The following is a 13,652-nucleotide window of genomic DNA, read 5'->3' on the forward strand; positions in this document are numbered from 1 at the left end:
GAATGAGTGATGGTACAGAGCAGCATAGGCAAGATACAGTAGCTGATATCGAGTACAGTATATGCATATGAGATGAGTATGTAAACAAAGTGGCATAGTTAAAGTGGCTAGTGATACATGTATTACATAAGGATGCAGTCGATGATATAGAGTACAGTATATACGTATGCATATGAGATGAATAATGTAGGGTATGTAAACATTATATAAGGTAGCATTGTTTAAAGTGGCTAGTGATATATTTACATCATTTCCCATCAATTCCCATTATTAAAGTGGCTGGAGTTGAGTCAGTGTCAGTGTCAGTGTGTTGGCAGCAGCCACTCAATGTTAGTGGTGGCTGTTTAACAGTCTGATGGCCTTGAGATAGAAGAATAGTGTGCCCCGAGGTTGTCTCCAGGTTACATGAGCCTAAATAGGGTTTCCTTAATCAACAAAGGCATCTAAACAGGACCAGTTCGACTGTATAGGTTCCAAAGGTGTGTCTGGACCGGCTGTCCCGTCAATGTAGCCTAACTGGGATGCCACAAGAATGGAGAGGCTGGGGCCAAAGTGAGTTCGCAGCTGAGTGAGACGTGAAGTGGCCTAGAGGCCAAAGGTGGCATGCCAGAGATTTGAATAATGAATGTGAGGAGCAGTGGAAAAACCCAGTCATAAGGAAGGTGTAAGAAACCAAGATAAACTGTGATTGTTTAAAGACATCAGCATGCTTCAGTTCAGCTAGCCGATGGCGGCTAGGCGAACCAAACAAGTGTGCTTGGATACTTTCTTAAAATACCTTTTGTTGAAAAACTATATACAGTGCCTTGCGAAAGTATTCGGCCCCCTTGAACTTTGCGACCTTTTGGCACATTTCAGGCTTCAAACATAAAGATATAAAACTGTATTTTTTTGTGAAGAATCAACAACAAGTGGGACACAATCATGAAGTGGAAAGACATTTATTGGATATTTCAAACTTTTTAAACAAATCAAAAACTGAAAAATTGGGCGTGCAAAATTATTCAGCCCCCTTAAATTAATACTTTGTAGCGCCACCTTTTGCTGCGATTACAGCTGTAAGTCGCTTGGGGTATGTCTCTATCAGTTTTGCACATCGAGAGACTGAAATTTTTTCCCATTCCTCCTTGCAAAACAGCTCGAGCTCATTTGTGAACAGCAGTTTTCAGTTCTTTCCACAGATTCTCGATTGGGTTCAGGTCTGGACTTTGACTTGGCCATTCTAACACCTGGATATGTTTATTTTTGAACCATTCCATTGTAGATTTTGCTTTATGTTTTGGATCATTGTCTTGTTGGAAGACAAATCTCCGTCCCAGTCTCAGGTCTTTTGCAGACTCCATCAGGTTTTCTTCCAGAATGGTCCTGTATTTGGCTCCATCCATCTTCCCATCAATTTTAACCATCTTCCCTGTCCCTGCTGAAGAAAAGCAGGCCCAAACCATGATGCTGCCACCACCATGTTTGACAGTGGGGGTGGTGTGTTCAGGGTGATGAGCTGTATTGCTTTTACGCCAAACATAACATTTTGCATTGTTGCCAAAAAGTTCAATTTTGGTTTCATCTGACCAGAGCACCTTCTTCCACATGTTTGGTGTGTCTCCCAGGTGGCTTGTGGCAAACTTTAAACGACACTTTTTATGGATATCTTTAAGAAATGGCTTTCTTCTTGCCACTCTTCCATAAAGGCCAGATTTGTGCAATATACGACTGATTGTTGTCCTATGGACAGAGTCTCCCACCTCAGCTGTAGATCTCTGCAGTTCATCCAGAGTGATCATGGGCCTCTTGGCTGCATCTCTGATCAGTCTTCTCCTTGTATGAGCTGAAAGTTTAGAAGGACGGCCAGGTCTTGGTAGATTTGCAGTGGTCTGATACTCCTTCCATTTCAATATTATCGCTTGCACAGTGCTCCTCGGGATGTTTAAAGCTTGGGAAATCTTTTTGTATCCAAATCCGGCTTTAAACTTCTTCACAACAGTATCTGGGACCTGCCTGGTGTGTTCCTTGTTCTTCATGATGCTCTCTGCGCTTTTAACGGACCTCTGAGACTATCACAGTGCAGGTGCATTTATACGGAGACTTGATTACACACAGGTGGATTGTATTTATCATCATTAGTCATTTAGGTCAACATTGGATCATTCAGAGATCCTCACTGAACTTCTGGAGAGAGTTTGCTGCACTGAAAGTGAAGGGGCTGAATAATTTTGCGCGCCCAGTTTTTCAGTTTTTGATTTGTTAATTTAAAAAAAAAATCCAATAAATGTCGTTCCACTTCATGATTGTGTCCCACTTGTTGTTGATTCTTCACAAAAAAATACAGTTTTATATCTTTATGTTTGAAGCCTGAAAATGTGGCAAAATGTCGCAAAGTTCAAGGGGGTCGAATACTTTCTCAAGGCACTGTATATATTTTTTTACGTGTCAATTGCACTGTTTGTTCATTTTGAGATGCCATAGACATTATCCACTTCCTCAAAATAGTCAGAAATAATCTAAGATAATTCAAGAAATCTGTCACTAATTATAACGTTTTTGCTGAGGAGATCTTAGTCATGCAATTTTACATCTAAGATGTTTGATTGGTGCAGTATTTCTCAATTAAAAAACGTGCATGAAAACGAGTTGTCTCTCGTTGAATGACAAAGACTTTACTGAAGAATCCTTACTGCTGACCAATCACTGACAAAGGGGTGTAGACTTCGGATACCGACTCCGGCTTGCCTCAAAAAATGTTTTGTGCCTGAACAACCCTGGAAAAACCCTTACCGAAGTAAAAAAAACAAATGAGAATGCCACAAAATGTTGTCATGCTATATGCACAAACTTCCAAACTGTTTCGGCTGGGAAGCATGTGGACGCCTTAAGTGTTAGCTTGAAGATGGATTTCAGAAACTTCTCTGGACTTAAAAGGTCACTTTGGGATTTTGGCAATGGGGCCCTAATTGTACTTCCCTAGAGTCAGATGAACTTGTGGAGACCATTTCTATGTTTGTGTCCAGTATGAAATTAGAGGTAGTTTTGTAAGCCAATGCTATTGAGCGTTAGCACAATGACTGGAAGTCTATTGGTGTCTGGTACCCATAGACTTCCAGTCATTGTGCTAGCGCAAGTTAGCAATGGCGCTAGCACTGATTAGCAACTTCTTTCAAACTTCACACAGAGACATGCAAATGGTATCCATGAGTTCAGAACCATTTTCCATCCTAAAAATTTGGAGTAAGCAAATGCTTAGATTTCTGGTCAAATAGATGGAAAAGGAGTCTTGGTAAACAACTACCAGGACTAAGTCTTTAAAAGTTTTCCAAATACAGCAAAACACAATGTTGATGTAAATAGACCCGTGCCAATTAATATCAAGAATTTGTTTTTGGAGAAATGTTTCTGCCTTCTGTTAGTTTTAAGAAACATGAAATTCTGTTACCAAAACCCACATCTAAGATATTTTCTCATTTCTCTCCCTTGTGAGGGAGAATAATGAAAGTTCACAGAAGTAACAAGTAAAGATAAACACTAACTAATTGATAGGTCTAAGGCAGTGGTTCCCAAACTTTTTAAGTCCCATATCTCTTCAAACATTCAACCTCCAGCTGCGTAACCCCTCTAGCACCAGGGTCAGCGCAATCTCAAATGTTGTTTTTTTGCCATCATTGTTAGCCTGCTACACACACACACACACACACTATACGATACATTTATTAAACATAAAAATGAGTGTGAGTTTTTGTCACAACCAGGCTCGTGGGAAGTGACAAAGAGCTCTTATAGGACCAGGGAACAAATTATAATCAATCATTTTGCTCTTTTTATTTAACCATCTTACATTTATTTTTTTCATTGAAAATTGTGAATAACTCACCACAGGTTAATGAGAAGGGTGTGCTTGAAAGGATGCACATAACTCTGCAATGTTGGGTTGGGTTGTATTGGAGAGAGTCTCCATCTTAAATCATTTTCCACACACAGTCTGTGCCTGTATTTAGTTTTCATGCTAGTGAGGGCCGAGAATCCACTCTCACATAGGTACGTGGTTGCAAAGGGCATCACTGTCTTAACAGCGCGATTTGCCAAGGCAGGATACTCTGAGCGCAGCCCAATCCAGAAATCTGGCAGTAGCTTCTGATTTAAATTACATTTTCACAGAACTGCTTGTCGTAATGTCGATTAGACTCTATTGTTCAGATATCGGTAAGTGGACTGGAGGCAGGGCATGAAAAGGATAACGAATCCAGTTGTTTGTGTCATCCGTTTCGGGAAAGTACCTGCGTAATTGCGTACCAAACTCACTCAGGTGCTGCTCTTTATGACATTTGACATTGTCCGTAAGCTTGAGTTCATTTGCACACAAAAAATTCATACAATGATGGAAAGACCTGTGTGTTGTCCTTGTTAATGCAGATAGAGAAGAGCTCCAACTTCTTAATCATAGCCTCAATTCTGGTCCACACATTGAATATAGCTGCGGAGAGTCCCTGTAATCCTAGATTCAGATCATTCAGGTGAGAAAAAACTTCACCCAGATAGACCAGTGGTGTTAGAAACTTGGCATCATGCAAGCGGTCAGACAAGTGAAAATGATGGTCAGTAAAGAACTTTAAGCTCGTCTCTCAATTTAAAAAAAACATGTCAATACTTTGCTCCTTGATAACCAGTGCATGTCTGTATGTTGTAAAAGAGTTACATGGTCGCTGCTCATATCATTGCATAATGCAGAAAATACACGAGAGTTCAAAGACCTTGCTTTAACAAAGTTAACCATTTTCGCTGTAGTTTCCAAAACGTCTTTCAAGCTGTCAGGCTTTCCCTTGGCAGCAAGAGCCTCTTGGTCGATGCTGCAGCAGTGTACCCAAGTGGTGTCGGGAGCAACTGCTTGTATGCTCGTTACCACTATACAATGTCTTCATGTCATGGCTTTTGTGCCATCAGTACAGACACCAACACATCTTGACCACCAAAGTCCATTTGATGTTACAAAGCTGTCCAGTACTTAAAAAATATCCTCTCCTGTTGTCCTGGTTTCCAGTGGTTTGCAGAAGAGGATGTCTTCCTTAATTGACCCCCCATAAACGTAACGGACATATACCAGGAGCTGTGCCAGGCCCGCCACGTCTGACTCATCCAGCTGTAACGCACAGAGTTCACTGGCTTGTATGTGAAGCAGTAATTGTTTCAAAACTTCTCCTGCCATGTCACTGATGTGTCGTGAAACAGTGTTGTTTGATGAAGGCATTGTCTGTATTAGAGGTCAACCGATTTAAAAAATATATATATTTGTAGTAATGACGATTACAACAATACTGGATGAACACCTTTATTTTAACTTAATATAATACATCATCTATTTAGTCTCAAATAAATCATGAAATATGTTGAATTTGGTTTAAATAATGCAAAAACAAAGTGTTGGAGAAGAACGTAAAAGTGCAATATGTACCATGTAAAAAAGCTAACGTTTAAGTTCCTTGCTCAGAACATGAGAACATATGAAAGCTGGTGGTTCCTTTTAACATGAGTCTTCAATATTCCCAGGTAAGAGGTTTTAGGTTGTAGTTATTATAGGGATTGTAGGACTATTTCTCTCTGACCATTTGTATTTCATATACCTTTGACTATTGGATGTTCTTATCGGCACTATAGTATTGCCAGCCTAATCTCGGGTGTTGAGAGGCTTGAAGTCATAAACAGTGCAATACTTGAAGCACAGCGAAGAGCTGATGGCAAACGCAGTAAAGTGCTGTTTGAATGAATGCTTATGAGCATGCTGCTGCCTACCACCGCTCAGTCTGGCTGCTCTATCAAATATCAAATCATAGACTTAATTATAATATAATAACACACAGAAATACGAGCATTAGGTCATTGATATGGTCTAATCCGTAAACGATCATTTTGAAAACAAAACGTTTATTCTTTCAGTGAAATACGGAACGGTTCCGTATTATCTAACGGGTGGCATCCCTAAGTCTAAATATTGCTGTTACATTGTACAACCGTCAATGTTATGTCATAATTATGTAAAATTCTGGCAAATTCATTACGGTCTTTGTCAGGAAGAAATGGTCTTCACACAGTTCGCAACGAGCCAGGTGTCCCAAACTGCTGCATATACACTGACTCAGCTTGCACGGAACACAAGAGAAGTGACACAATTTTCCTAGTTAAAAGCAATTCATGTTAGCAGGCAATCAATGTTTTTTTTTGTGAAATATATTTTTCGATTTTTGCAATTCTGTTACTGTGCAATTGCCCAGTTATTAAAATTAGTGACTATTAAGCAATAGGTTTTTAAGAATAGGTTACAAGCACTGTGTCAGTGTATTTATTCCCACGTGTCCTTCGCAGTATATTTACTACGTGGCATTACAAATGAATGAACTAAAGCTAAATAAGGCTTTGCAATTGAGGTGATGAAATATTCAGATGATTGTCTTTGTGTTTATTTAGTACACGTATTTGTTTCCTTTATGCTTAGAGCCTCGCTGGGCCTCTGTGAACAGGGGCGTGCTGATCTGCGACGAGTGCTGTGGTGTTCATCGGAGTCTGGGCAGACACAGCTCCCAAGTCCGTCACCTGACTCACACACCATGGGCTCCTACACAGCTACAAGTAAGATCTCCACACACACACTATTCTTTACCTTGGTCAAAGGTATCCCCTTTTCTGCTTTTGTGATAGAATAGGCGGTCTGTATATTTCATTTAATGGATAATATCTCTTTGTCTTTTAATCAGATGGTTCAGACTTTATACAACAATGGTGCAAATTCGATATGGGAGCACTGTCTACTGGACCCGATGATGAGTGGTAAACGCAAGGCCAACCCTCAGGACAAAGTGCAGTGAGTCATGTATTTTTGATGGCTGCCGAGTGAGCCAGGAGTGCAGTTTGATCACTAGTGAAGGAGAGGCAATTGGCCCAGTTTCACTAGTACATTGGTTCTTAAGCTTTTTCAGCTCGAGACCCAAATGAGAAATTAACTGGCTGAACTGCACTGGCCTGGATACACATCCGCCAAAGTACTGGTTTGGTTCAGCATGATAGCATGAAAAGTGTATGGGTTTCAGCAGGAACACACAATGCTGGAGAAACCTGAATTGCTTCAGTTAACTTATGATCGGGTCAATTCACCTGAACCTGAAAGTGATTGTTGCTTGAAATTGGAAATGCTTCAATTGAAATCTTCCTATAATGCTCTGCTGTTCTGTTTACCCCCTCTGTTTTATGTTATTCCCAAAGCCCAAATAAGACAGAGTTCATAAAGGCCAAATACCAAATGCTGGCTTTTGTCCACCGGATGCCTTGTCGAGATGATGACAGCTTCACAGCCAAGGACTTAAGCAAGGTGAGACATCTGCCACTCTGTGCCCACACAACTCCCTGATGAAGGTGTATCAAGCTTGAATGAGCAATATTTTACAAATAAATGTTGATTTTATTTTTCCCTCAGCAACTTCACTCCAGCGTCCGCACTGGTAACTTGGAGACGTGTCTGAGGTTACTCTCTCTTGGAGCCCAGGCCAATTTCTTTGACCCAGTAAGAGATCTCATTTCTCCCCCAATCCATCTTCTAAACAGATCCTTAACAACATGTTAATACAACAGTGTTACTTCCATAAATACTGCTTTGCCACACAGGTACGAGAGCAACTTAATAGAAAGAGGGAAGGACCGTTCACACTGCTTGTGGAAAATAAACTATGCCAAAAAGGAAACCTTTTCATTGGATTAATTGCAACCTTGCGCTACAACCAGTTAAATGTCCGCAAGCAGTGTGAACCGACCTTTACCCTTTGTCATACCCTATCTATGTATTTTAGTAAACTTTTTCCCCCCTGTTTTAATTGTTCACGTATGGGTGGTGTCTTACCTTCTCTCCAGGAAAAAGGGAATACGCCGCTGCATGTGGCTGCCAAGGCGGGGCAGGTGTCTCAAGCAGAGCTGCTGACCGTCTACGGGGCTGACCCCGGCGCCCCCGACTCCAACGCCAAGACCCCCATCAACTATGCAAGGTACTGCAACATTCATAGTTTAATATTTAGGATGTAAACTTATTTTTATCAAAGTCATTTTTTTTCATGTCTTAGTGGCTGTGTGACCAGGCGGGCTTTATGGGCAAGAAAAGAGGCATAACTGATTTCTATTGTGTGTCTCTTTCTCAGGCAAGCTGGCTACCATGACCTGGCTGATAGGCTGGTAGAGATCCAGTATGAACTTACTGACAGACTGGCTTTCTATCTCTGTGGGAGAAAGCCTAGTAAGTGAGAAGAGGGTTTCGCCTCCTCAAATTAGACTGCAAGTGTTGCGTGTCCGCTTATCCTAGCGTCCATCAGCCACAGCTGAAACAAACCCACAGTAATCAGTGAGAAATGCTACACCAGCCACAGAAGCAGCACGTCAGTGAAGCAAAGCGTTGGTCGCTAAAAATGTCATTTTTTCCGCTTCACGTCTAGGGCAGAGATATGCCTCTCTGAAGCACACACAGAAGTGGCATGCGTTTTAGATGTTTGCCTCTACGGTTCTGGTATAGCAGGCAAGAAACAATGCACACGCAACGCTTGCAGCCTAGTTTCAGGGGTTACTCAACTGATCGCATACAGTGTCTCCCATGAGGTTTCTTATCGCCACAACCCATCTGTGCTTGCTTTCAGATCATAAAAATGGCCAACACTTCATCGTCCCACAGATGGCTGACAGGTAAGGAAGCATTGTGTGGCTCAATGTATAAAATAGTAGCCTGGTCCCAGACTTTGTGCTGTATAGCCGATCCCTTTCGTCGTTGTCATTGCCAAATGACAATGACCGTAGGAGTTGGCGAGACGGCTTAAACCATTCTGGGACCAGACTAATGAAATAGCACTTTGGGGGGGCTCTTTCTAGGAAAAGTAAAGTGGGTGAAGTTTTAAATGTGTTTTTTTGGGGAGGGCAAAGAAAACGTGAGCTGTTTGACAGTGCAATCCAACTCTAGAGCCTGCCAGGACATATTTTGTGGCTTTTTGTAACAGGCATGAGATGAAACAGGCTGAAGCAATTGTTACATGTTGTCAAGAGCATAATCTTCCCCTTAAATCGTTGTGTACGTTTACATGCACACTAATAATTAGATTATGGCAGTAGGCCGAACTCAATCAAAATGGCTTCCAAAAAGAACATGGTCGCTGTGGTAGAACATTTATTTTGATTGACAATTTTTGGCATTTGTCCCTTCAGGTAGCCTGATTTCAGATGTGTCCATGTAAACCGGATTATTAGGGAAATTGTTCTTCTTGCAAAGCATGTAAACATTTTAGTCAAACTATTTATTAATCTGAATAGTGTGACTGTACCCAGTATTGTTATTGCACCATAATAATACATATCTGAGCTAAATTGCTACAGTTGGGCTGGTCTTATTATAGCATATTATTAACTTATTTTAGCATAGTTCTGATATTTGAACTCAAACAAAACATGTTGTCTTTTTTTATTGCTGTCTTGATGGATAAGGAACATGTAAGTATTTTATCATAATGAGGTTTGACCATTTCCCCTCCCATTCAACATGAGGCTAAGCAGATTTATCCCCCCCCCCATGTATAGCAGTTTAGATTTATCAGAACTGGCAAAGGCGGCAAAGAAGAAACTCCAGTCTGTAAGTGTTCATTTTAAGATTCGAATGGATTAGATGTATGATATTACAATCTAGAGACATATGTGTTCAAAACATATTCATACAACTAGTTCTGGGTTGATTTTTTTTCCCACAAATCGCACATTTCATTTCAGCTCAGTAATCATTTATTTGAGGAGCTGGCGATGGACGTGTTTGACGAAGTGGACCGGAGGGAGACCGATGCTGGTAAGACGGACAGACGGTGATGCGAAGTAGTGGCGTAACGGCCGGTGCATGTTTTTTAAGCATTCAGTCCACCATGTCCAGTCAAACATTTGGGTGGTGTTCATTTGGCACCAAACGGATGGAAACAGGGAGGGGCTACCTAGACTTATTCAATAAGAAATACACATTTTTGTTTTCCGTTTGCATTTCCAAATGAATATGGCCCTGATGCAACACTCCTATGTTCTGCACAGTATGGCTGGCGACACAGAACCACAGCACCCTGGTGACAGAGACCACAGTGGTGCCTTTCCTTCCTGTGAACCCAGAGTACTCATCAACACGAAACCAGGCAAGCCTGCTGCACAACTCCTTCCCTAGTTAACACTTTGATACTGATAGCTTTAGTTAAATACATTCCCCCTTGCTGGTTTTCTCTCTCCCTTTAAATATGACTGATTCTCGGTTCCCTCAGTGAAGTTTCAACAGATGCAGTAGGAGAGGATGCATTTTGCTAGGCTTTTTTCTTTTTTCTCCAGGGACGGCAAAAGCTTGCGAGATTTAACGCACATGAATTTGCAACTCTTGTCATCGACATATTAAGTGACTCGAAACGTCGACAGCTGGGGAACTCTATGATAAGTCCCAAAGGTAAAGTACTGGAAGATGATGAACCTACTATCTCAGACACACATGGCTTATGGTCATAATTAAAATTGCATGTCTTTCTATGAAATGAGAAAGGGGTCACTTGCTTTGTGGTTACAGAAAAAGTTGAACTTATCCTAAAAAGCCGGAGTGGTGGCGAGGGTCTGGACAACGACCAACCGGACTACGACAGCGTGGCCTCTGACGAGGACACGGATAAGGAGCCACCCTCGGGCAAGGACCGGACCAAGGTAACTAATGTGATCTCTTGGCACGCAAACCAAGTAAAGGGTTTCAAGTAGTACTTACTTATCCTGAAAATGAGCGCCCGGAGTCTGGACTCAGACAAGTCCTAAAGCCCAACCTCTCTGACTTTTCCCCCTACAGAGTCTGGACTCAGACCTGTCAGACGGGCCTGTCACGGTGCAGGAGTTCCTGGAGGTGAAGAACGCCCTGTCGGCCTCGGAGGCCAAGATCCAGCAGCTGATGAAGGTCAACAGCAACCTGAGCGACGAGCTGCGGCTGATGCAGAAAAAGGTACCGCCCACTGCAGAGATCCACCAATCAGATCACTAACACCGTTCGGTCCGTCTGCCACTCGACCAATGAGACGGAGGGCTGGACTGAGCGGGGCACAGCGGTTGGTCAGCCGAGCTCTGGTCCCTCCCCTCACGGTAACCTCCCTTCACACACTGGTTCGAGTGAGGATGCTAACCGGTAACCACCAGGCTGCTGGGAAGGTTCTCCTGCAAGGCAAGACTGCTCTCCATCTAGCTCCACTATTTGGGCCAGTCCATGTTCAGACAATGGCTTCTATAGCTTGACAAATTCTTAGCATTTTTATTTTTTTACTTGTATTAAAGAGATGTATTCTTGCTCCACTCTATTGTGGGAAACTGTCTCCCTCCCCCTGGATACAGTGTATCATACACTAAAAGTGGTGTTCTTTCTTATGGTACGACTAACAGGCATGCTCAAGTAAACAGCATGACATCACTCGCACTGTGAATTTCCCTCCTCTAGTCGTTTCTCTGGTGACTTAACATAGTAAGCATAGCATTGTTGTTGTTATTTTGTGTTCTATCTGTGTGACCCTGCATTGTGATTTCAGCAAGCTCATCAATTATACGGGATGTTCTTCTTAACCTTAATGTTCGCTCATCAGAATACTCCTCTGTGTGACCCTGCATTGTGATTTCAGCAAGCTCATCAATTATACGGGATGTTCTTCTTAACCTTAATGTTCGCTCATCAGAATACTCCTCTCGAAGGTGTTGGATAACACAGCTCTTGTTGTTACACAGGTGCAGCATTTGCCTTTGCCATTCGAAAAACATTCCAATGGTCCTCTGCTGTGGTTTTAGTAGGACTCTTTACATCTGATTGTTTCCCACCAAAGCTGTATTTCTGAAGCGTCTCAGAGTAGGAGTGCTGATCTAGGATCAGGGCCCCTGTGTCCATTCATAATGATCTTAAATGCCCAGGAGTACTGTCACTTTCAGAGTTCTCCTCCACAGTCGGTGTTACACTATCGTTTGACTCTAAAATTGGAGTCTTCCTTATCCATATGACCCCTATGATTTATTATACAAAATCCTTCATGATTTTAAAGTCACAATCCGGAGTGTGTGTTTCAGCCCGACAGCAGGCCCACCACTTGATTTGGCAATAGACCAAACTGTCGTTGCCCCAATCAACAGCCTTTGTTCAACCTAAAAGGCATAAATGGTGACAAACAGCCTTTTACGAGAACTATTGAGTAACCATAGACATATAGGGTATGACTCTACAAGGTGGTGAGATGCTCTTGTCGTGTGCTGAACAGCTGTTGTTGCAGACATGTAGGCTCCGGATCGTGCATTTGAACCCCTTCTTTATCCTGGGTCGTGCATCCTTTAAAATATATATTTTTTTAATTCTCTCAGTAATATTCTATGGAACAGACAGTAGGAGTCAAACTGGCATTCCTCAGTGGTGGACGTGTACAGTGTGTGATTTGGCTGTGTGGGCTGGCATTTACTGAACTGATGAAACATTCGATTGTCTTAGCCTTCAGAGAACTTCCCTGTTGCCCTCTTTGAATAAATAGCAAGGACCACAGGTTTGGCTAGAGGGCGCCATTGAGGGCTTTTTCCATCTGTCCTAGATATCTATCCCGTCTGTCCTATCTAGTTCAGATAGCTCCTGTCTCTGGCAGATAGCTCCTGTCTCTGTCTAATCTATCTGAACTGTTTGGCTTGCCTGCAACACTTTCTACTTGCTCTTACCCCTTGCTTTTTGAGTGGAGTTTTCGGATGCCTAGCATGAGTAACACAAGCGGGGAAATGCTTAACAAGACTATGTTATAAAGACGTTATAAAGACATGAGTGTTGACCTTCGCTTCGTACAGATGGATGCTGACCGTTCCCAACACCTGAACATTTAGATGTAGGGAAATGGGGACAAATCCTAACATCCGCTTGAGTTACGTTTTCACTTCGTCTCCTATTGACGTCAATTCATGACCAAGTGAAATTCAACTTAGGTGAAAGTTAGGATTTCGCCCTGTGGAGAATAAAGCATGCGTTGGAAGCTAGACCGAAACAAGTCACCCTGCTCGCTGATAAGAAAAGCGTCCTCTTAGTGTTATTTGCTGACTCGTCTCTTCCAGCTGCATTCTCTGCAAAGCGAGAACACGTCTCTCAGGCGGCAGGGCCCAACCACCCATATCTATCAGGTCCCCATCAGCAGCGGGTCAGAGTACACTGACCCTTCTTCCTCCAGTCCCTCGGCCATGAAGCGCCGGCAGTCGGCGCGGGCCAGCCGGCCCATGTCCATGTCTATTTATGAGACTGGCTCAGGTCTGAAGCCCTACCTCCCTAAGGGGGACACCCCCTACCTAGAGGAGGGTGCCCCCACCCTGCAACCCTTCTTCCCACCTCATGTAAGTAAAAATCATGCATCCAGCCTTTGCTATTTCCTCTCCCATTTCCATCTTTTAGGCTTCTTCTCCTCTTCCTCCTCCTTTTTCTCATTGTGTCTGTTTCTGCAGTCCTTTTTCTCTCTCTGATTGTTCCCTTTCCTTTCTACTTTTACTCAAATCTGTTGTTCTTTGGTGTACCGGTAGTGTTTGCCTGTAGCTGTTGTTTGGAACCTGATGGTGATAATCAGCCAATACAATGCCAAGCGCACAGGTCACACATAGCC

At 42.5% G+C, this 13,652-nt stretch overlaps 1 protein-coding gene across 7 annotated transcripts in view; it reads left to right on the plus strand.

The window, feature by feature from the left end:
- Window positions 1-13,652, plus strand: part of LOC112263279 (ARF GTPase-activating protein GIT2) — a 33,308-nt gene that overhangs the window by 12,571 nt on the left and 7,085 nt on the right. For 3 of the 7 annotated variants that reach the window (XR_002955471.2, XM_024439366.2, XM_024439365.2), the window contains exons 2-16: window positions 6,476-6,609; window positions 6,735-6,841; window positions 7,240-7,345; window positions 7,451-7,537; window positions 7,882-8,012; window positions 8,163-8,257; window positions 8,652-8,697; window positions 9,487-9,492; window positions 9,580-9,631; window positions 9,766-9,838; window positions 10,072-10,169; window positions 10,357-10,468; window positions 10,586-10,716; window positions 10,853-11,002; window positions 13,117-13,389. Coding sequence is in view for 6 of the 7 variants with exons in the window: in XM_024439366.2 (XP_024295134.1) it covers window positions 6,476-6,609; window positions 6,735-6,841; window positions 7,240-7,345; window positions 7,451-7,537; window positions 7,882-8,012; window positions 8,163-8,257; window positions 8,652-8,697; window positions 9,487-9,492; window positions 9,580-9,631; window positions 9,766-9,838; window positions 10,072-10,169; window positions 10,357-10,468; window positions 10,586-10,716; window positions 10,853-11,002; window positions 13,117-13,389 (1,601 nt within the window). In the remaining variant the exon portion in view is untranslated. The remainder of the gene's footprint in view (window positions 1-6,475; window positions 6,610-6,734; window positions 6,842-7,239; window positions 7,346-7,450; window positions 7,538-7,881; window positions 8,013-8,162; window positions 8,258-8,651; window positions 8,698-9,486; window positions 9,493-9,579; window positions 9,632-9,765; window positions 9,839-10,071; window positions 10,170-10,356; window positions 10,469-10,585; window positions 10,717-10,852; window positions 11,003-13,116; window positions 13,390-13,652) is intronic. The other 4 variants (XM_042330653.1, XM_024439369.2, XM_024439368.2 and 1 more) reach the window with 3 other exon arrangements.

The sequence above is a fragment of the Oncorhynchus tshawytscha genome, linkage group LG12, assembly GCF_018296145.1.
Source record: "Oncorhynchus tshawytscha isolate Ot180627B linkage group LG12, Otsh_v2.0, whole genome shotgun sequence".
NCBI classification, from domain to species: Eukaryota; Metazoa; Chordata; class Actinopteri; order Salmoniformes; family Salmonidae; genus Oncorhynchus; species Oncorhynchus tshawytscha.